This window comes from Natator depressus, chromosome 17 (genome assembly GCF_965152275.1).
Source record: "Natator depressus isolate rNatDep1 chromosome 17, rNatDep2.hap1, whole genome shotgun sequence".
NCBI lineage: Eukaryota > Metazoa > Chordata > Testudines > Cheloniidae > Natator > Natator depressus.
Window position 1 is genome coordinate 17952084 of NC_134250.1, and position 22477 is coordinate 17974560.

General features: G+C 45.5%; 1 protein-coding gene across 3 annotated transcripts in view; it reads left to right on the forward strand.

Moving 5' to 3' along the window:
• COL26A1 (collagen type XXVI alpha 1 chain) overlaps window positions 1-22477 on the forward strand; it is a 222162-nt gene that overhangs the window by 34429 nt on the left and 165256 nt on the right. For 2 of the 3 annotated variants that reach the window (XM_074974580.1, XM_074974582.1), the window contains exons 2-3: window positions 648-770; window positions 19717-19820. In XM_074974580.1, the coding sequence (XP_074830681.1) occupies window positions 648-770; window positions 19717-19820 (227 nt within the window). The remainder of the gene's footprint in view (window positions 1-647; window positions 771-19716; window positions 19821-22477) is intronic. The other variant, XM_074974581.1, reaches the window with a different exon arrangement.

Sequence of the window (22477 nt, forward strand, 5' to 3'; positions counted from 1 at the left end):
GCAATTATCCGGAGTACAGGAAGGATGCTGCTTTTGTCAAACCACTAGACTGGGACTTGGGAGCCCTGGTTTCAATTCCTGGCTATGCCAAAGGCTTCCAGTATGACTTAATCTCTCTGTGCCTCAGTTTCCCATCTTTTAAGTAGTATGCTACCTTTTTGTCTTGCCTCTTTAGGTTGTAAACTCTTTGGGGTCTGCAACAGTGTCTGTACGGCACCTTGCAGAAAGTTATGAATAATAAACCCACAATTATCTGAAAATTGTAAACACTGAAAGTGCAAGGAATTGTTCAGAGTGGAAGGGAGTCGGGGAATAATGCCAGAAGTAATGGGATGAAATTAAGGCAAGTAAAATTTACGCTGAATCTTTGGGAGACTATTGGAAAGACCTTCCTGAGTCTCATCACTTACAATGCCTGAAAGGAGACCAGATAGTGCACTGTAAGAAATTCTGGCCTCTGGAAAATGGACAAGATGTCATATTAGGTTTCTTCTGTCTCTCATTTCTTTGATTAGCGGACGCAGAAGATCTCCTCGAGGCAACACTTTGAGGATTGCAAATATTTGGGTAAACCTAGCTGGCAGCAGACTGACGTATGTTGCCCAGCTCGCTGCACTACTGAGATTTAAAGTGTTTTTTCTTTGCAGGCACTGGTGTCACTACACGGTTACGCGGACGGTTTCCTGCCAAGTGCAGAATGGCTCGGAGACGGTGATCCAGAGGGTTTATCAGAGCTGCCGGTGGCCAGGACCTTGTGCCAACTTAGTGAGGTAAAAGCCCTTAACGTCTCGTGTTGTATATTCAATCTGTAGGCCGGGCCCTGCGCTTCTGATTCAGTTAATGGGTATCTGGGCGAAGCAAAGCACATAGGATTGGGCCATATGGGGCCGGATTCTGATCTTAGTTAACCCAGTATGAATTGGAAGTAACTCACTGAAGTCAAAGGAGTTACTCCTGATTTATACCGGTATAACTGAAATCAGTACCCTACCCGATGTCCGTAGCTTTGCTGCGTGGCATTTAGCTGTGCAAGCTTCCTTATACAGTTTTATTGGGGCACCTGGTGTTACTGACCTGAAATACCACTACTCTGGCTCTCCGAGAACGCCAAGCGCTCTGACCTGTAGCGGGGCTTTTTGATGTGCACCAGAGCCAATGAGGGACTAAGATAAGGCCACCAAACTCCTTGTCACATGAGACCTGTGCCAGGATTGGATTTCATCCTGGTAGGTTCCCAGAGATTGTGGGCTAATGCAGGGGTAATAAAAATACTTGATGCTTGGAGCCGGATCTTGCAAGGTGCTCAGAGCTTTTAATTCCCATTGACTTCAGACCTTACAAAATTGAGCTTTCATAAGGTACTCTTCATCCACCAGTCTCAGTGCTCTTTACAGAGATGTGGTGTCCAATATTCCCACTTCACAAATCAGAAACCTCAGCACAGAGGTCGTGACTTGCCTAAGGCTTCGTGACTTCCAGGTCTTTGTCCTACCTGCTAGACTCTTCTAGTAATCTTATGGCTGCAGACAGCCAGGCAGCACAATAATTAGCCAACAAAGTGAATGGAATTATATATCCCCACTTTATCACCAGTAGCTACAGAACAGGGTTTGAGATAATCTCATGCTTAGTAAAGAAATGTCTTGATGGTAATCTAGGCAGAACATAGTTCCACCCTCTTCGAAAAGCATCCATCAAATACTGAGCTTCACTTACGATAGTAGTCACTGGGAATTTTTAATTTTTCACGTTGCTGTTAATACTCTTGGTTCTCCGTTTTCATTTGGCCACTGGTCAGTCTTACTCGTTTTTCATTTGTGCTTTGGTGTGTGTTTGGTCTTATTTCAACGACCACTTTACATGGGACATTTTATATTTTACATTCTTATGACCAGACTTCTGCTGAGGTTTTTAAATTTCCCAGAACTGACTTTTTTTTTTTTTTTTTGGCTCTCCATTCCTGTAAAGAGTGCATGTTAACCTTCAAAATACAGTTTAAAAAAAAACTTGCCAAATTCTTGCCCATTCTCCTTTTTAAAAATGTGATTGAAGCTACACTGCTAACAAATCCATCCTGTTATTGCATCAACATCCTATCTACATACTTGTAAAGTTACTCATTAAATAGGCATATTCACTGAAAAGAAAAAGGGTATAAAATTGAAGTTTATCTTTGAAAACTCTAGCAAATATAAACCCTGAGATTTAGAATCTTTTTTTTTGGTGTTTAATTTTGTGACATTCTAACTTGGCTGGATGGTTTTCTGTCTTAAGTAATTTTTCAAATAGCCTGAAGACTATTAGCCTGAATTGTTCTGGCTGCTTATTTTAGGACCGGGCAGAGTAACACTGGAATGATTGGCAAGAGAAAAGCTTAAATTAAAAATGCATACATTTAAAACTGAGAGACAAGGTGGGTGAGTTAATACCTTTTACTGGACAAACTTCTGTTGGTGTGAGAGACAAGCTTTTGAGCTCTTCTTCATGTCACTAAACACTGAAGAGACTTGAAGAGCTCTGTGTAAGCTCAAAAGCTTGTCTCTCTCACCAACAGAAATTGGTCCAATATTACCTCACCCACCTTGTGTGTGTCATATCCTGGGAGCCACACCACTATAACACTAAATTTAAAAATGTCAGAAGCCTTGGCACTGAAATAGTTTGAGGTTACTGAGTAACAGCCGTGTTAATCTGTATTCGCAAAAAGAAAAGGAGTACTTGTGGCACCTTAGAGACTAACCAATTTATTTGAGCATAAGCTTTCGTGAGCTACAGCTCACTTCATCGGATGCATTTGAGGTTACTGACACTTAAGATCTCAGTTGGGAGCTGCCTCTCTGGGAAGTAACTGCCCAATAGAATTGCCAGGCATCTGGTTTTCGACTGGAACACCCAGTTGAAAGGGATCCTGGTGGCTCTGGTTAGCACCGCTCCCGGGAACTGTGGCCAATGGGAGTTGCAGGGGTGGCGCCTGTGGGCGCGGACAGTGTGCACCGCGCAGAGCTACCTGGTCACCCCTGCGCCTAGGAGCCGGACATGGGAGCTGCATGGAGCCAGGTTAGGCAGGGAGCCTGCCTTATCCCTGCTGCACTGTGGACTGGGAGGCGCCTGAGGTAAGCGCCACCTGGCTGGAGCCCCTAGCCCCACCCCTCTGCCCCAGGTTGGAACCCCCTCCTGGAGCTTCCCCTCCCTGCACCCCAACCCTCTGCCCTGAGCCCACTCCCACACTCTGAACCCCTCTGCTTCAGCCTGGAGCCCCCTCCTGCACCCTAACCCCTCATTTCTGGCCCCACCCTGGAACCCACACACCCAGCTGGAGCCCTCACCCCATTCTGCATCCCAACCCCCTGCCCTAGACCAGTGAAAGTGAGTGAGGGTGGGGGGGAAGAGAGAGAGGAATGGGGTGGGGTGGGGCTTTGGAGAGAAGGTGGGGACAAGGGCGGGACCTCAGGGAAGGGGCAGGGCACAGAGGTTCAGTTTTCTGCGATTTAGAAAGTTGGTAACCCTACTGTCCAATTGCTGGCCTGTGCTCCTAGGGCATGGACTAGAACACAAGAAAACTCTGTCCAGACTGGCCTTGAGCCATGCTACCTATTTGTTAATTAAGGCAATTTCATGAAATTGTTACCGGGCAGAAATTTCTTAAGGTAGAAATGGACCAGAAGAAATATTCAGCATGAACACTGAAATGCTACCCCCCATCTCCACTGTAATTTGGGGAGAATGTTATATTCCAAGCTGAGTGGCTGGCATGCTTCCTAGGTCACCACAGTGCCCTCTGCACAAGGTCATACATCATAATCACCCAGTTTCAGTCATACGGGAGGCACAAAAGACACCTAAATGAACCTGAGGATGTCCCTGGCTCTCTGTTTCTTGGGGACCTCCAGAAGGGGGCTGACAGAAGTGATATGAGCTCACCCAGTTACTGACCATGTTAAAACAGGACTAGCACACACCTGCTCCAGGTGGCACATTGTATTCTCAGTTGAAGAAGTCACTGCAGAGAAGGAACAGTTCTGAGAACAAGTGGCATGTTGTCAAAGCCCCTGAGATTCAGAGATGGTAGCTGATTGAGAGGTATCCATTATCTCTGTCCTAGGGGCCTCTATTTTTTTTTTTTAATCGGTTGTATTATTTTGATTTTTTTTTTTTTTTTGTGGTGGAGGGTGGGATGATCTCTTATTTACATTTTGATGTTTCACAAGGAGGTAGAAGTAGCCCCTGGAATCGATAGATGCTGATCATTGCCATGTGACGAGTGCAACCTTTTGTAACCCAGGCCCAAGAAATGAAGATCAGCTCTCCTGGCATCACCTTTGTTACGCTGCCTATCCCTTCAGTTGGGTGGAATTCATGATGTCTATAATAGCACCATCTTGTGACTCCCAATAGCATTACAAGTGTTACTCCAGTTTTAATTCCCAAGGCTGTTCTTTGTGCATCTCTGAAGTGCTGGCTGAATTTGTGACCTTTTTAGTTGCACAGCCCCATCAGGCAAACAGACTGGCCTTTGGCCAGCACGTCTCTCGGATTGGGAGTGCTCAAGTCATATGATTGGTGCATCCATCTCTGGCTATCTTGTATAAACTCAGATTTCCTCTCGAACCAGGCCCTGGTAAACTTTTGTGCATTAGTATTGAGCCTATGGAGTTGGAGGGCACTCATTCGTCTCCTGGTAGCTCTTGTATTGTGGAACACTGTTTAACATGGGCAGACCAGGCCCCTGCATGCTCAAGCTGCCCCCAAACCCTTTCTTTGTGGCTTGACAACTTGGCTTGATTTCACAGAGACAGATCTGAATCCCAGAAAAAGCTGCATGTTTGAGTGTGAGCTTTGCTCAATGCTAAAGTGTCCAGTCATCTGTTGGGAGTACAGTGCAGGCCAGTGGTTTCCAGTTATTTTTGAGATCCCATATGTCCTGGCTGGTGGGCTTTCCAGTAGCGGAGTGAGTGAGTGTGTGTGTCTGTCTCCATAAAATATCTGGAACAGTTTGATGCCCAAGGACTTAATCAGTAATGATGGCCTTTGCTTCACTGCAGGTGTCATTTGAACAGCGACTGTTTTTTGAACAGCTCGTGTTGAGTTCCCCATCCCTGTTTGCTTTCTGCTGTTCCTGTATCTCTTTCTTTCTCTCTTTCTCAGCACTGTACTCTGCAGGGTACATTCATCACCCTTCGTGATGCTCCTACTGGAGCAGCACCAGTCCGCATTCCTGCCTAATGCATGGGGCTGACCACGCTCTGCAGGCTAGCTGTATGGAATCTCAAACTAGACTGGCCGCGGTGGGGAAGTACTGTGTTGTGTGGGAAGCGTCATTCTTTCGGATGAGACATCAAACAAAGATCTCTTCTGCTGTGCCTGGCAGGTGTCCGGGTGGGGAGGGGTGAGTAATCCTTCTGATTTAACCACTACTGTAGTGCTAAGAAGATCCTCCCATCCATGGTCCTGTGTGAAGGATCCTTGTTTGTACTGGCAGCTCAGTTTGGTCTCATGCTCGTTGTGCTGCCCATGGAATGCTCCGAGACACCTTTTCTCAGAAGGAACTTTTATAAATGAATTAATAATGAACTAAAGGGGGGGTAATGTAATTAATGCAAATCATGAGGGCTTTATGGAAAATAGGTCCTGTCAAACTAAGTTGATTTTTTTATGAGATTACAAGTTTTATCGATAAAGGTAATCGTATTGACATAAATATGTAGACTTCGCCAAGGTGTTTGATTTGGTACTGTGCAACATTTTAATTAAAAAAACTAGAATGATATAAAATGAACACGGCGCACATGAAGTGGATTAAAAACTGGCTAACTGATAGGTCTCAAAATGTAACTGTAAAATGGGGAATCCTCATCAAGCAGGTCTGTTCCCAGTGGGTTCTCGTAGGGATTGGTTCTTGGCCCTATGCTATTTAGTATATTTATCAATGACCTGGACGAAAACATAGTCATCACTGATAACGTTTGCATATGACACCCAAATTGTGGGAGTGGTAAATAATGAAAAAAGGCCATGGATTCGGAGCAATCTGGGTTGCTTGATAAACAGGGTGCAAGCAAACGATATGTGTGTTGTTATGGCTAAATGTGAATGTATAAATCTAGGTACAAGGAACGTAGGTCATACTTATGCGATGAGAGACTCTGACCTGGGAACGGGTGACTCGGAAAAAGATTTGGGGGTTGTAGTGGCTAATAAGCTTAAAATGAGCTTCCAGTGTGATGCTGTGGCCAAGACCACTAATGTGATCCTGGGATGCATAAACAGGGATTTCAAGTAGGAATTAGGAGGGTTATTTTACCTCTGTATTTGGCACTGGTGCAACCGCTGCTGGAATCCTGTCCAGTTCTGGTGCCCGCAATTCAAAAAGGGTGTTGTTAAATTGGAGAGGGGGTCGGGGAAGAGCCATGAGAATGATTAAAGGATTAGAAAACATGCCTTATATCAATAGACTCAAAAGCTCAATTTATTTAGCTTAAAGAGAAGGTTAAGGGGTGACTTAATTACACCTTATATGTACCTATATAGGAAATACGTATTTAATAATGGGCTTTTCAGTGTAGCAGAGAAAGGTATAACACAATGCAATGGCTAGAAGTTGAAGTTAGACAAATTCAGACTAGAAATAAGGCATACATTTTTAACAGTGAGAATAATTAACCATTGGAACAGCTTACCAAGGGTCATGGTGGATTCCTCCTCACTGACCATTTTAAATCAGGATTGGATGTTTTTCTAACCTCTGCTCTTGGAGTTATTGTGGGGAAGGTCAATGGCCAGTGTTACAAAGGACATCAGACTAGATGATCAGAATGGCCCCTTTTGGCCTGAAAAAATGTGACTCTGACAATACTGGACTCTCGCTCACACCCCTGCTGACTGAAATCTCCTCCTGGGTTTTTGGCTTCTTCCCAGTGATCCCTGACTTCAGCCTTGTGTAGTACACCTTAATGGCACAGACACCTCTGTCCATGCCCTGTCTGAGACCGTGAGGATGGAATGAGGCTCTAGAAACTCTGTATCCTTTAGTACCACTCTCTGGAGGTTGAGGGATTCTTGTCTCTCTTGGGATGCTCTGTACAAAATTATCCAATACAGCAGGAGTCGTCTTAAACAGAGACAACGGTAAAGAAACTGTCTGTATATCACACGCCTGTGAATACTAGGCAAAGCCCAATGAGGTAGGCTCCCCTTATTTCTAGATTGTCTTTGTTTTTCCTCTGTAACTGAACTAAGTCCCCTCTCTGTTTCCTGGTCAGTCTGACCGCCTCTCCCGGCTGTGTAGAGAAGTCTCTCTATTCCTCCTCTGACCTGCTTATCCAATCCTAGTTGTCAGAGCTCGTTACCCTATCAGTGAAAAGTTACATAATTTCCATGGGAGTGTTTGATCAAGAATACCATCTGGGGCAAACCGCATAGTCTTTGTGCCTCATACAAAGACTATATTGTTTCCCTTTACCCCTGTGAGGTTTCCCCACATTCCTGTCTCAGGTATCTAGCATTTCAGAAGCCATTTTTGCCTCCACCTCCCTAGACACGTGTTGCCAGTCAAGGCAATTTGACTCCTGATTTGCATGTACATTGTTTTTGGCGATAGGAGTTAGATGGTGCCCTCGTGCTGAATTGTATCCAGTTTTTGTCTCAGTGGCCACAGAGGTAGCATGGATTTATCCATTTTCCCTTGTCATGAATTATACATTACTTGGACTGCTGTTACATCGGTGGTGGGGACCCATCTCTAGTTATAAGGAGGAAGCCTGGGTAGATTTGATTGGAGTGATGATAGGGGAATAGAGAAAACCATTAGGCAGATAGCAGCGCAGCTCTGGCTTGGTTCTATTTCTCACAGCTGTGTCTTGATACAACTGTTTCATCTTCTTGTTGGCAAGTAATGAGCCAAATCTGGTCAAGCTTTCATTCCCTCCATGTCCACAATGGGGAGGCTCACTAGCAAAAGCCACTCCTGCCAAAGAAGAAGACATCTTTCAATTCTTCAGTGACAGCTGAGGAGGGTATTTCGTTAGCGATCCTGCTTCCAAACAGATGTCAGTCTGGCCAGACGCTGTTTAATCAGTTTCCTGTCACCAGTTCAGATGCTACATTTCTCTTCCTTATTGCACAAATTTTGGGTCAGCGCCCAGCATTTGACAGGGAAGTATCTGTATGATCCCCAGTATAGCAGCTCGGGGTGTGTTGCTCCTTGCTATTTACTCGCTCGCTCCTGGGAAGCTGGCAGCTGTTTCTTTTGCGTGAGCGTTGTCATCTTGGCTCAGATGGGATGAGCTATGCTGTTCCCATCCTAGACTCTCTATTTAGCTTGGAGGCCTGTGTTGCTTTGATGCGGTCTTTGCTGTTGGCTTTTGTCTCAGCAGAGCTCTCTGCTATGACCTTTCTCCGTCTGAGCCATGCCATTTGCATCTTCTGCGTGTCACTGCAGGGCCTAGCTGTTGTGACACCGAAGGGCAGATGGGCCTGGCGAGCGCGCCTGATGTGCGTATCCATTAATATCCCATGCATCTCTCTCTTGAGAAGTGAATAAAGTTGCTTGTTTGGGTTGTGTCGGTTAACGATTCCCTGGGGTCCAGCCATCCCATCTATGGGAGCACAACTCCCATAGAAGCCAGTGGCACTTGACGTTTGGCCTTCCCCCTACATGACGCATGTGTTAGCTCTCCAAAGGCTGCACTAGGTTGATCGCTTTAGAGCAGTCAGTGCCCTAACTAGGACACGCTCTCCGCAAAGGCTGATAGAGAAGGACGGTCTTGTGGTTAAGGCACTGGATGGAGACTTGGCAGATCCTGGCTCTGGCACGGACTTCCTGTGTGACCTCAGGCAAATCGCTTTAACCTCAGTTACTCCATGGTAAAATGGAGTAATACTTCCTGGGTCTTGTTTATCTTGTAAGTAAGAGACCCTCCCAAACAACTGTGTGCAGGTACAGAGCCTAGTGCAGCGGGGTCCTGATCTCGGTTGGGACCTCCATGGAGCTATCTATACTGCACTGTAAGCCCTGGTGCTAACTCAGGTTTAACCCAAGCCCCTTCCATCCACACAGAAAATAGTCTGACTTGGGCCAAGAACCCACTGGATTTGGGCCTGCTATGGGGGGAGAGTCGGAACCAGAGTCCCACTGTGACGTGGGTCAGAACCCAAGCATTTTGCAGTATGGATACAGCTCAGCTCTGGGTCCCCAGACTCAGGTCTGGAGAGTCCGCCCATGCTATCCCACAATCCCTTGGGGCTGTTTTCCCAACCTTTCACTTCCAGAACTTGCCACTCACTTCCCAGGAACTGGAAGCAACCAGTGGTGCTAGAACAATTTTTATCGAGGGGAGGAGCGCTGAAGGTGGAAATCATGAACTTGGGTGGTTGGTACTACTTCAAGCTGAGGGGCGCAGCAGCCCCCCTCATTCCAGCACCTATGGAAGCAATCTCCTGGTTCAAATGCAGCTGCTCGTCGTTTAGCCCTTCGTTTCCAAGAGGATTACTCAACTGGAAACACCAATGCCAGAGGACTGTCACTGCTAAAGCCAAGCGCTTGCAGGGCGGCGAGCGGTACAGAGCAAGTCAAAGGGCCTCAGAGGCTTGGGCGAATACTGGTGAGGCTGGCGTTTGCTGTTGCTCGTTCAGCAAGGGATACATCGGACATTCTAGATCTCCAACAGCGAGTGTATCATTGTCAAGTGCACAGCCGATACTGGGGGTATCGTGCATCTGGGAAGCCAAGAGGTTTTAGACAGTGGCCAGGACAGTCTGCCTTTCCTACAGCTACTTCACTGTCCCAGCAAATGTTTCCAACATGTACAGTTTAGTCCTGCTATTCCCCCCCCGCCATGATTGAGCAGCATCGTCTCTCTGGGGTCCTGCTTCTGGGAAATGCAGGCGCAGCAGCATTGCATGACAGCAGACAGTATAGCTCAGGCTGAGAAGATGGGCACTTTGACGCTGCAGGGGGTGTTTAAGTGCCAGAATGAAAGTACCTGATTTTTAGAATTCAGCAAGGACAGTGGGGCCCAAGCCTGTGTGAAACGTGCTGTTAACCCACTGACAAGAGCGTTACTTCTACTTCAGTCCCTGCACCCCACCCAGCCCTGGGGGCAGGGAAGCACCGCTTCCAACACAGTGTTTGGTGATGCCATACTGGGACATTATTTCAGACTGACATCTATTGATGCACTTCAGGGGTTTTGTGGGATGTCCAGAACAAATCATGTCAGACCAACCGAATATCCTTTTTTGACAGGGTAACAAGCCTTGTGGATGGGGGGGGGGGGGAGTGATAGATGTGATGTACCTTGACTTTAATAAGGCTTTTGATACTATCTCATGTGGCCTTCCCATAAACAAACTAGAAAAATACAGCCTAGATGAACCTACTATAAGGTGGGTGGACCACTGGTTGGAAAATCCTACTCAGAGAGTAGTTATCAATGGTTCACAATCAAGCTGGAAGGGCATATTGAGCAGGGTCCTGCAGGAAGCTTGTCCTGGGTCCGATTCTATTCAATACCTTCATAAATTATTTGGATAATGGCAGACAGAGTACGCTTATAAAGTTTGCAGATGATTCCAAGCTGGGAGGGCTTGCTAATACTTGGCAGGGCAGGATTAGAATTCAAAATGTTCTTGACCAACTGGAGATATGCCCTGAAATAAATAGGATGAAATTCAATAAGGACAAATGCAAAATACTGTACTTAGGAAGGAATAATTAATGGCACAAATGCAAACTGAGAAATGACTGCCTATGAAGGAGTACTGCAGAAAAGGATGTGGGGGTTATAGTAGATCACAAACTTAATATGAATCAACAGTGTAACACTGTTGCGAAAAAAGCGAACGTCATTCGTGGATGTATTAGCACGAGTATTGTAAGCAAGACACGAGAAGTAATTCTTCCACTCTACTCGACACTGATAAGGCCTCAACTGAAGTACGGTGTCCAGTTCTGGGTGCCACACTTCCAGAAAGATGTGGACAAATTGGAAAAAGTCCAGAGGAGAGCGAAGGTCCAGAAAACATGACCTATGAATAAAGATTGAAAAAACTGGGTTTGCTTAGTCTGGAGAAGAGAAGACTGAGGGGAGACCGATGACAGCCTCAAGTGTGTAAAAGGTTGTTACAAAGAGGAGGGTGATAAATTTCTCCTTAACCACTATGGACAGGACGAGAAGTAATAGGCTTAAATAGCAGATAGGGAGATTTTGGTTCAACATTACGAAAAACTGCCTAACTGTCAAGGTAGCTAAGCAATGGAACAATTACTTTTTTGGAGGTTGTGGAATCTTCATCGTTGTTGGTTTGTTTTTTTTCTTTTTTTTTTTAAAGAGCAGGTTAGATAAACGCTTGTCAGGGCGGGTCTAAGTAATACTTAGTCCTGCCTCAGTGCAGGGGACTGGACGAGCTGACATATCCAGGTTACTTCCAGTCCTACCATTCTATAATTCTATGTCTTCCATTCCGATACAGACCAGGTCTGACTCTGCTTGTCCCATTGTACATGACATGACCACAAACCTAAGTGGTATCTTCAATATCTTACTTTAAATGTAACTTCCAGAGCTTGCTGATCAGTGCAGATCCTTCTTGCTGTAGCAACTCCTTCCCCCCCTGAAAATGGGGGACATCATCTTGGTGAATAACAAGACTATCTATTTTAGATATGTGGGGGTGTGGAGCACGTGCCTCAGTTTCTCCATCTGTAAAATGGAGATAATGACACTGACCTCCCTTTTGTAAAGTGCTTTCAGCTCTATTGATGAAGCACGATAGAACAGCTAGGTATCTATCATTATTGTCTGTATCAAGAATCTGTTGCTATGTGATCGATAGAGTTGTGTGTGGGGTGTACATCACCAAAGAATTTGGCCCATGCTTTAGTGCTTATGCTCCGTCAACAATATTTCTCTAGCTGGCATTGCCTCTTCTGAAACTGGGAATCCCTCCGTCTCCTTTCTTTGACCATTCAACTGGATAACTCCTATGGACTGATTCAGTGCTTAGAATTGCTATTTGAAGTCCCTTTAGACAGGAAACGCTGATTATGTGTTAGTCCCATTATTTCTCTGGAGGCGGTTAGGTCACATACTTGGAAATAGACCCCCCCCTCTTCCCCGCCACATACATGTTACAGCAAGATGAGCGTTCCCCGGAGAGCATGATCAAGGCTTTGAGTGTCTAAGTGATTAGAGCCCAGACGTGAAGGCGTATCCCTGGGTTTGTGAAGGGGGCAGGCTGTCGTGCGTTCAGAGGCGAATTGGTCTCTGTGTGTATTACCACATGCAGTGCTGGCCAGCTGTTTTCAGAGTGAAAGGGCCAGCTGTTACACCTGTGCAAAGCACATAACTATTTAGACCAGTAATTAGGTGAATTATCTTGGGGTCTGCACACTGACTGAGCTGGAGTCTGGCTGGGCTAGATCTTTTGGCCAGCAGCAACTGGGAAGAGCAAAGCTGATATACTCTTGCCGCTGGTTTAATTCTAGTCTGAATCTTGCTACAGAGCAGAGAGGAGCTGTGGGAAAGACCAGATTTTGGGAGCTAGCTGGCTGACTTCCCTCTGGGTCTCTGAATGCTTGGGTCCCTTTTTCCTGGGGCTATAGACATTAAAGCTCTCCAGATGGGTCCCCTATGGAGACTCAGCAACATAGAGATCCCCACTCCGTGGTCTCAGGCCTTCGCTGCGTGGTGCAAGTCAGACAACCTCAGCAGGTTAAATCCAGCCCTCCGTAGATTCCTTTGGGAAAGGCCGAGCACGTGCCCGTCTTTCAGGAGAGCCTCTCGCAGCTCCAGCTTTGTTTTGTCCAACGCCGGAAGAAGCAGACTTAAAGCTTTTCATGACTGGGAATTGTTTGGCCTTTGTGCCAGGTCAGCTGGAGTAAGCAGGGGGATAGTGAAGCTTGAATGCTGAGTGGCGGGGTGGTTTGTTTTACAGAAGAGATGATGAAAACAAAAATGTCCAGCTAGCCCCTGACACGTTCATTAGTGAAAACCACCATCGTAGACTCTCCTTGACTGGTGTCTACAGTGTGGCACTGGGGAGGGGGCAGCTTGCTGATGATCCTTCAGACATCCTTTGTACAGGGCAGGTGGCAATCCTGGCTGTCTGGGTAGGGGGGTTCTAACTAAGGAAGCCAATCATCTCCCAAGTATATCTGGTCCATCCCATTTAGTTGCATCAGTTGCATCTCAGAAATATGAATGATTGGCAGTCATCTGATTTGAGTGTTTTTGTTTCCTAGAGCTTTGCTATGCTCCCAGGAGAAGCTGGGCACTAGGAAAACACAAACACAACAGCTCCCACAGAGCACATCTGCTTGCTGCGCGTGGTGGGTCTTAAAGCTACTGACTCTTACATAAAACACCTGTTTCTGAGCTTGTGGGTTCATCACTGAATTGCTGACTTACTTTTTCCCTTCTTGAATTGGGAGGCTGTAGGGAAGCGGTCTTAAAGAAGCAAATGCAAAGGAAGCTTCCTTTGCAAACTACAGTAGAACCTCAGAGTTACGAACACCAGCGTTACAAACTGACCAGTCAACCACACACCTCACTGGGAACTGGAAGTAGGCAATCAGGCAGCAGCAGCGACCAGAAAAAAGCAAATACAGTACAATACTGTTCCACATAAACTACTAAAAATAAATAAAGGGACAGCAGGATTTTTCTTCTGCATAATGAAGTTTCAAAGCTGTATTAAGTCAATGTTCAGTTGTAAACGTTTGAAAGAACAATCATGTTTTGTTCAGAGCTATGAACATTACAGAGTTGCAAACAATCTCCATTCCCGAGGTGTTTGTAACTCTGAGGTTCTATTGTATTGCTCAATGATGGTCTGATTCTGCCAGGAGCTGAGCCCTATCCACTATGGACTTTGGGAGTTTGACATTCAACTCCATGGAGAATCGGGCCCTATACCTGGTTCCTGGAACTTGCAGCTAATCTGTTGGGTCACAGGTCAATCTTTTGACATTTACATTAGATCCCTTATTTTTCATTCTCTCAGTTCTCCTTCCTGATCTACCAATTTCCCTGTCTGTCTTTAGTGCTGCTGAGTGGTGCATTTGACCATGATCCCTGTTGATCCTTCTCTGTTGATAAAGATTTGGCTCCTCCTTGTAGCTTTTGCCCTAAATTTTCAAAAGTGCCTAGTGAATTTTGCAAAAAGAAAAGGAGTACTTGAGCACCCACTTCTGAAAATCAGGCCCCTTCAATCACTAGTCTCTTCGGAAAATGTAGGCCTCTGCTCTTAAACCATACCGAGAAGCAGCCTGCTGGAAGGGTTCGTTGAAGTCGTGGAATAATTCTACCTAGTGCTTGTCAGGGTAATCTAGCGAGAAGGGGCAATTACCATGTGGCCATGTTGCCATTGAGTGGTGCACATGTGCTAGCCAAGAGCATGTGCTGCTCTTTATTGCACCAGTGTGTAGTCCCCTGAGCATTCCTCTCCTCTCGGTTCAATCCTGCCCGGGATCCAAGGAGCCCAGGACATAGCAGGCACCGTCTGAAGATATAAATGTCCTCTCCTGCTAATGGAGTGACTTTCTCCTGCTGCTAATCATCCCCTAGGGTCCTGGCAGAGGCAAAGAGCAAAATTTTGCTATGGTGTGCTCCATGAATTACAATGCTATGTGGATCTAATTTACCTGTTAGCAGTTGAATACGACAGTAACTCCGATAGAATAATGCTAGGCAGATCCCTGCTTCATCTCCTAGCACTTGCTCATCCCTTCTGTGTGCAATGTCTCCTACACCTTCATAATGCTGGCAGTCTGGGAAACGTCAGTGTTTAAAAGGGTTATGCTTGCCTGTCACTGACTCTTTCTAAAGCCATCCCCATCAGTCTACTCCATCATAACTGTCTTGGCGTCTCTGTCCCATACACCAACTGCTTTGCCAGCCTTAAGTTGTCAATTTACTTCACGTGCTTCCAGCTTCTTCATAGTTCTTGCTTGAAATTCTGTTGTAGGCCAGATTCTGACACCAGTTAAACTGGTGTAAAACCAAGGCAAACCTGCACTGACTTCATTGGCGTTACCTGGATTTTCACCGGTGGGACTAAGTAATTTGGGGTAGCGACTGTCCGTTACCATGTGTCTGCATGGGGCTTAGCACAATGGGGCTCTGACCTGGTTGAAACCTATTGGCCCTACCACAATGTAGACGTAATGCTAAAGAGAACGGAGTCCTGTGTTTCTTAGTTTTTCAGACATTTTGCTAGTTTGAGAAGCTAAGTTAATTCCACATCATCCACGGTATTTGTCCAGTAAGTGACATTGAAGCCTTTTTAATTTGGGACTTGAAGATGAATGAATTAGTCCTTGAAGGATTTCTGAGCTCTCCTTTGGCACGACTCAGAATGGCTGAGAGTAATGCTAACAAAGACTGCTTATCTTATGATGTGGAAGCAAGTTTGACAACCCCCACCCCTCCCCCTGGTTAGGCCAGTTAGGTACAAACAGTTTTGTTTATATGTGTAAAAAATAAATGAATCCAAACAAACGGGAAAGGTATTTCCTGTGTGTGAAAGGCTGTTCTGTTTATGCCACAGCAGAGACAGTCACTCCTCTTTGACCCGATTGCTGAGGATCAGATTCAGGCAAGTTGCACGTTCTCCCTTTCTTGTGTCATGACTGGCTGTTGTACTCAGCAATGCTTCTTTATGAGCAAGAGGAATGTGCGTGTACTGGGACTTGAGATCCGCTGTGTGAATACACCACTCATATCCTCTCAACAGCTTGATCTCCAGTATTAAGAGCTTGGCTAGCCACAGTCAATTGATTGATCCGCCTGTATCCCCAATCATAATGTTCTGTACAGTCTTTTCAGAGTCTCTTACTCATGTATCCAGATCCACTGGTTCCTAAACCACGATCACACACTGAGAAGCACTGTGGTCTAGTAGTTAGGGGTTGATACTGGCCACTCTTGGAGACGGGACAGTGGGCTAGATAGACCACGGGTTTGATCTAGTATGGCAATTGCTAGGATTGTTAGTCAAGACCTTTTGGGTTCTCTTCCAAATCCTGCCACTAACGTGTTGTGTTATGGACAAGTTGCTAAACTTTGCCCGGTTTCCCCTTCTATAAGTTTACTTGCATCCTTTGCAGGTGAGCTGTGAGGGTTGGCAGCTGATTATCTGTAAAGTGCTCTGAGAGCCTTCACTTAAAGGAGCTGTGCAAGTGCCATGTTACCATTTTGACATTCGCTTGCGGTGGCAGTGCCAGTGAATGCTGATGGTGGCACGTGCATTATTGACACGAGGGCAAAGCTTTTACTGTGCTTTTCTTGAAGCATTCAAGGGGCACGTGGCTGGATTGATGTGGGGGAAAACCACCGTAAAGAGCTTACAGCATGGTCTAAGGAATCGTGCATAGGACTGGAACTTGAGACTTGGGTTCCAATCCACCCTGCCACTGACCTGCTGTGTGACCTTGGGCAAGTTCCCCTTCTGTACCTCCTACCCTTTTTGTCTTGTCTATTTCAACATATGCTCTTCAAGTTTAAGGCTGTCTCTTGTAATGGATACATGTATTTCTTAGCATGATGGGGTCTCTTTTTCTTGATTGGTTACCTCTTGTCACTACTGTAATACAAATAACTAGTGCCTAGACTGGGTCCTGACTTGCTTACTGTGACAAGGATAGGATTTGACCCAATGTATTATGTTCTAAACTTAAAATAAAGCAGCACTATCTGAGGTTTGCCAGTGTGGAGCACACAAGACTTGAGTTGGCATCGAACCAGTGAGCTAGAAGAGAAAGGCTCTCTAGACAATTATCAGTCCCTTTAGCCGTCCATTGCACTCTCCACCCCCCCCCCCGCCACCCAATCTCTCACACTGATGTTTCTCCACCATTTTTCTCCTCCTTCAACTGGTAAGTAGGCTCCAAGAGCAAAAACAACTCTTCTGTGTCAATTGGCCAGTGAGTGGTCGTAAAATACTCTGACAGTGGATCCACACCCCTCTCATTCTATTCTTCACTATCTTGTGATGTGCTGATATAACATCACATTGTGTGGGACATCAGGCTCTGATGCAATGTCACGTGACGAAGTTGTAATGTTGTCCTGTGACATTGTGCAGACCTCAGTTCGGTCTGATGTTGCAATCTGTCCAAGGCTTGCCAGTAAGAAACTGGATGGCACCATGAACATCTGATTCCTTCCAGGAAATTCAGGATGCATGGTAATCCTAACTGAACCCCAAATCTGTCATGTCCCAAGAAGTGCCTGACTCCTCTTGGTTTGAGGAGTAAACTTACAGCTAATTCCTGAGTACTGTGTTGACTGCTGAGATTCTAGCCTGGCTCAAGCCACTCTCTGCACCTCATAATGAAGTTTGAGAGCGTTTTAACATCTTGGCAAGAACCACGATTTGAAATTGCGGTGTACTTGGAGACGAGCTGGCACTGGTAATGGGACAGAGGCTTTCATCTCCAGGTCAAACACAGCTGAGTTGTTAGTGACAAAGTCATGATCTTCTGACTGCTCGTTCAGGGCTTAAGCCAGGCAAGATGGGCTTTGGGCTGCCGCTACAGGACTCTGAGTCAGGAGGCCTCAGTTCTGTTCCTGACTCTGCAAAAGATGTTCTATGAGACCCTCAACAAGGTGTTTAATGCTGCTGTTCCTTAATTTTGCCATCTGTTTTAAGACTGTGGGCCTGTCTACAGGTTAGGCTTGGTGAGAGGCTTATCTCCTTATCAAAGAACCTGGAGGTCAATACCTGTGGCTGGAAAGTGCTGTAGTGAAGAACTAGGTGAAGTTACTTGGCTCAGTTTGGCCCCGATTAGACAAACATCTTGCTCCTAATTGGGATGCTTCCTGGCAATTCAGCAGCAAGGCCAATGACTGAATGGTCCAGGGAGACTAAATTATTCTCCCAGGTCAGGGTTGTGGCATGCTGCTGAGGGGGCTTGTGCCACTGCAGCTCATGCAGTGCCTGTCCTGTGGATAACGGAGAAAACTTGTCCGTCTCCAGAGTGAGCAATCGGCATAAATATCATTTACGTGCTTATAGTAGCAGAGGCCCCCACTTATGTTCAGTACACGAAGGGGCACCCCTTGCTGGTATGCTTGCATTACTGCTGCTGCTAACAAATTAACCTTACCACTTGTAGTGCAAGACCTTTTCTGATAGGATCCCACACTGCGACCTGTAGGAATCAAGGTTGGTTCTCATTATTTAGTGCTCCATTTGGTGAGACAAGCTCTTCTTGGTTCACCTTCCTTCCATGCTCAAGCATATAGTTCATCCTCTGATCATGATCATACCAAAAGTGCACGGGACTTGCTTCCAATGCCGGACTGCCTGTTAATTCCAGCTCTTGTTATAAGGTAGAGATCCCCCTCATCCCAGCAGAGGGCAGCCCATGCCAATAGAGGGAGACTGCACATTCCTTCTGAGAATTATTTTCTCTGTAACTGGCCCTGGGTATTGCAGTACACTAGAGTAATACTGGGCTTGGTGACAGAGCTCCACCTACTGGCGTTTCTAGATATTGCAAGTCACAGGCGGTTCCTGGTAGAATGCAGTACATTTTAAGTCTGTCACATGGTGTAAGTTTCCCTAAAAGAATTATAAAGCCACAATGCAGAGTTCCTTAGTCTCTCCCCCCCTTCCGCCTTCATTCTCTCCTCCTCCTGGCCACGCCCCAGTTCATTGTATCAGAGTATAAATATGAGAGCAAGTTTATAGAATATAACTTTTTTTACACATGTTAAAACCTTCCATGTTCTCCTGAAGCTTCTTAAAGAGTGACAACAATTATTCCAGCTAATGCAGGGAAACCTAATTTGCTGAATATATAATTTTTTTTTGGTAGGGCCAAATTTTCAAAAAAGAAGCTCAGGATTTGCATGCATTTAATATATAAATGTGCCTGTGGAAATAACATGATTGCACACGTGTGTCAGGTGATGGTGTGTGCAAATTGCTAGTTGTGCATACGAATGGCTATCGAGACTATCACTAAATGTGTGCACTATGATTTGTATTGTAATAGTGCCTAGATGTCCCTACTGAGATCAAGGCCCTGTTATGTTAGGTGCTGTAAGGGAGAACCTGCCCCAAAGAGCTGCTTATAGATAAGACAAAGAAAGGAGGAATTATCCCCATTTAATGGATGAGAAACTGAGGCATGGATTAAATGAGGTCACAAAGGGAGTCAATGGCAGAGCCAGGAATTGATCCCAAATCTCCTGGATCGTATTCGTGTTCTAACCACAAGATGATCCTTGCTCATTTTCGTGTGCACAGTCATGCTCTTTGTATGTCCCAGTGTTGATAAACAATTTGTGTGTTCTGTCTTTGGCCTTCTTCTTGCAAACTGATCCTCTGATATTATGGTATGGAGAAACGGAATGTATATGTGGGACTGTGTTTAGTGAATATCTACCAAAAAAAAAAAAAAGTTCTGGGAAATACTGGGTTTGGTGCCTGGGGAGTTAAATACACATGCGCTTCTCTTGATCCCGCACCCATTCACGAGCAGAGCCATTTAGTTCAGCAGCGAGTAAGCACAGCAGGATCAAACCCACAAAGTGCCGATTCCCTCACCCAAACCCACCTGGCAACTTTGTATGTTGCCAGTTACAGCTGTTGGGCAGTTGGATGCTGGGATAGTCCCATGCATGGGACAAAATGGCCCCTCTGTACAAAATGGCAGTGATAGTCTGCAGGATGGGGAGGTGCAGTTTGTTGACTTCTCGTTTGTGTTAGTTACAGGACTCTTATCAGGCCCACGTACAAAATGTCTTACCGAACTGTGACCACCCTGGAGTGGAGGTGCTGTCCTGGGTTCACAGGGAGTAACTGCGAAGAGGGTAAGTCAACTGGACATCTGTATCTCTTACCACAGAGTCTTGGTGGGACAGGAGGAATTGGGTTTGGGTGAGTTTATTTTGGCTGAGTTGCTTTTCATTTCCTCAGTTCACCATATGTGGGTTTCTCTCTCTTTTCTTTTCTTCTCCTCCAAAAAACTCCATTAATTTTCATATGAAACACACATTTTTGTATTGCAAGCCAAGTTCTAAAAGGAGAGCATGGCAGGTGAGTCTGGAAGCCATGTGTGTGCCAGCTGTGATTTCAGAAACCTGCCGTGGGTAGCAGAGCACCCAGCCGTGACTTGGGCATGGGAGTTTGCCGTTGTGGATGACTGATGCATTTTTGGTTTGATACTCCCATTGTGCTCTCCTTCAGAAACCATGAATCCTGCATGCAAGCTTGTCTCCTCAGGGGAAATGTCATTCACGTTAAATGCAGGAACCCCCCTCCCCACCATCCCACATGAAATGGAGATACATCTCAAAATACATTACCATCAATTACTGAGGTCAATGAAATTGAATCATGAACCACCACTTATAGCCTCTTAAGTTTATGCTAAAGAAATTGAATCGTTCATCTTCTAGACTGAGCTGCTTTATTACTTTGTGTCCCAAATTTAAGCCTGGGCAGGTTAAGAGGTAGGCCTATGTCTATCCAAAACACAGCTGTGTCCCTAGAGATCTATTAACTGAAATTACTCACTGTCCTCACTACATGTAGATAATTTTTAGCCTCTACCATACACAGCACAATTCAGTGTGTCTGCATTTGACATCAGATCTGTCACATGGGGGGGGGGGGGGGAAGAACTCATTTTTTCTTGAAAGGAAGAAAGGAAAAGGTTTTCCTTTCTTTTCTCACCTCAACTGAAGATGAGTGAGTGATTTTTTTTTTTTTAAATTTTTTGTGTTTTCCTCCTTCACTTTCTTTAGCTTATCTGCAGTCTCCAGTGTTTATGAATGTGCAGAGCTTACGCATGTCGTATCTCTGATATGGGAGTATCAAAACTTGGGTCTTGCTATGAATTCTGTGTGGCTACAAGTGGGAAGGCAGGCTGGGTAACCTGGGCCCTGGGTTGACATCTAATTAAGGTTGGGATCGGAGTGAGGGCCATTGGCTGTCAAATGAGGACTTATCAGGAGCTTTCAGCTTCTCTCCTACAAGGCATTCTGTGACCATGTCCCACCACAGGCAGTCCTGGTTTGTTTGTGCCCTTAGGTCATGGTATTAAGCACGCCGCAGACAACTCAGGTGACTCTGCAAAACTCTAAATCGTCCTGTGACAGTTGCAGAAAATGGAGAGTGTGGTCCTAAGCTGGTCACTTCGTTGTCGTGGAAATAATAGCCTCCCAAACCTCGTGGAAATCTAAACCTAGTAAAGCTACCACAAAGCAGCCCTGCAGCTCAGGTTCTCATTTCAGCAAGGTACTAAAGAGAATGAGTCAGAAAGAGAGGAGGCCTGGAATGCAGTGAAATAATGGCCAAAGGCCAGCTTGGTTTCTTAGCTATCACAGCACTGAATGGTGGCATGGACGTTTGATAGACATGGCAAAGGACCAGTTATTGGCAACGCACCCAGCAATGAAGATTCAGCTTGGTACAGAGTTCAAATTGAGCTGTGCAGCCCCATTAGCCCTCAGTAGCTCAGCACAGATATAAGCGATTACAGCTTTGTAAGCAATTCCATAGATGGAAAAAAAAAATCCTTCTCCATCCCTCTCTGTTGTATCCATCTCTGGAGCGTTAATGGGAGTAGAAAGCCATAGACGCTTGTTTGAGAGAGTCAGCAAAGAAGACTGAATACTCATGGAAGCAGGTCTGTTGGACGAGGTGACCATTTTATGTAGCTACTTCTCAGTGGAGAATATTCCTTTCAGGCTTGCATACGGTGTTCCGGAGCGTTGACAAGGTAAAAGTGAGAAGCAGCCCCCTTTTCTCCCATGTTCACACTCTCTTTCAAAACATCTGGAGCAATTGCTAATCCCAGCTCCTGAAAACCGAACCCCGATCAGTAGAACTGCGAGTTGCCGCTCCCTTTCTGGCAACAGCGTTGACCCTAGTGGCTTGTACTGAAAAACAGAGTGAAAATTATCAGCTAAATAACAGGGACATCAATTTAAATTCATCTCTCTTTATCTGCTGTTGTTCCAGTAATGTTAGGTGTTAGTCTCGCTAAACTCTTTCAGCTGCAATTTTCTCTATATTTTCAGTTTTTGCTTAGTACGTTTGACAGCACTTGGTAGAGGATCGGTTTCCATTTCCCGTATATAGTTAGTTTTTCCTATGGGGCGGGTATGTGTGTGGGGAACAGCAGTGAAGGATAGAGAACCAAAAAAACGTGATTAGGAAACTGCATGCGTAAAAAAACAACTTGGAAAAAGTAGTAATTTGTTCTTCCCCTTCTCCTGATTCCCTTTTGCTTTTATTTTTTTAAACTGTCTCTTTAAATCTGTGAATGCTTTTTGTGCTTAGAAGTCAGTGTGGCTGCATGAGTGTAACTGGGGACAGAATTTGCTTCTTTAAAGGTACATTCTGACCACAATATGAAAGTCCTGTTCCTCAGATAATCTCACTGTACTGCTCCATCTGGTTTTATTTAACGTGAACAACAGTGATCACAACTGATGGTCCCAGCCTTCCACTTGCTTAAGAG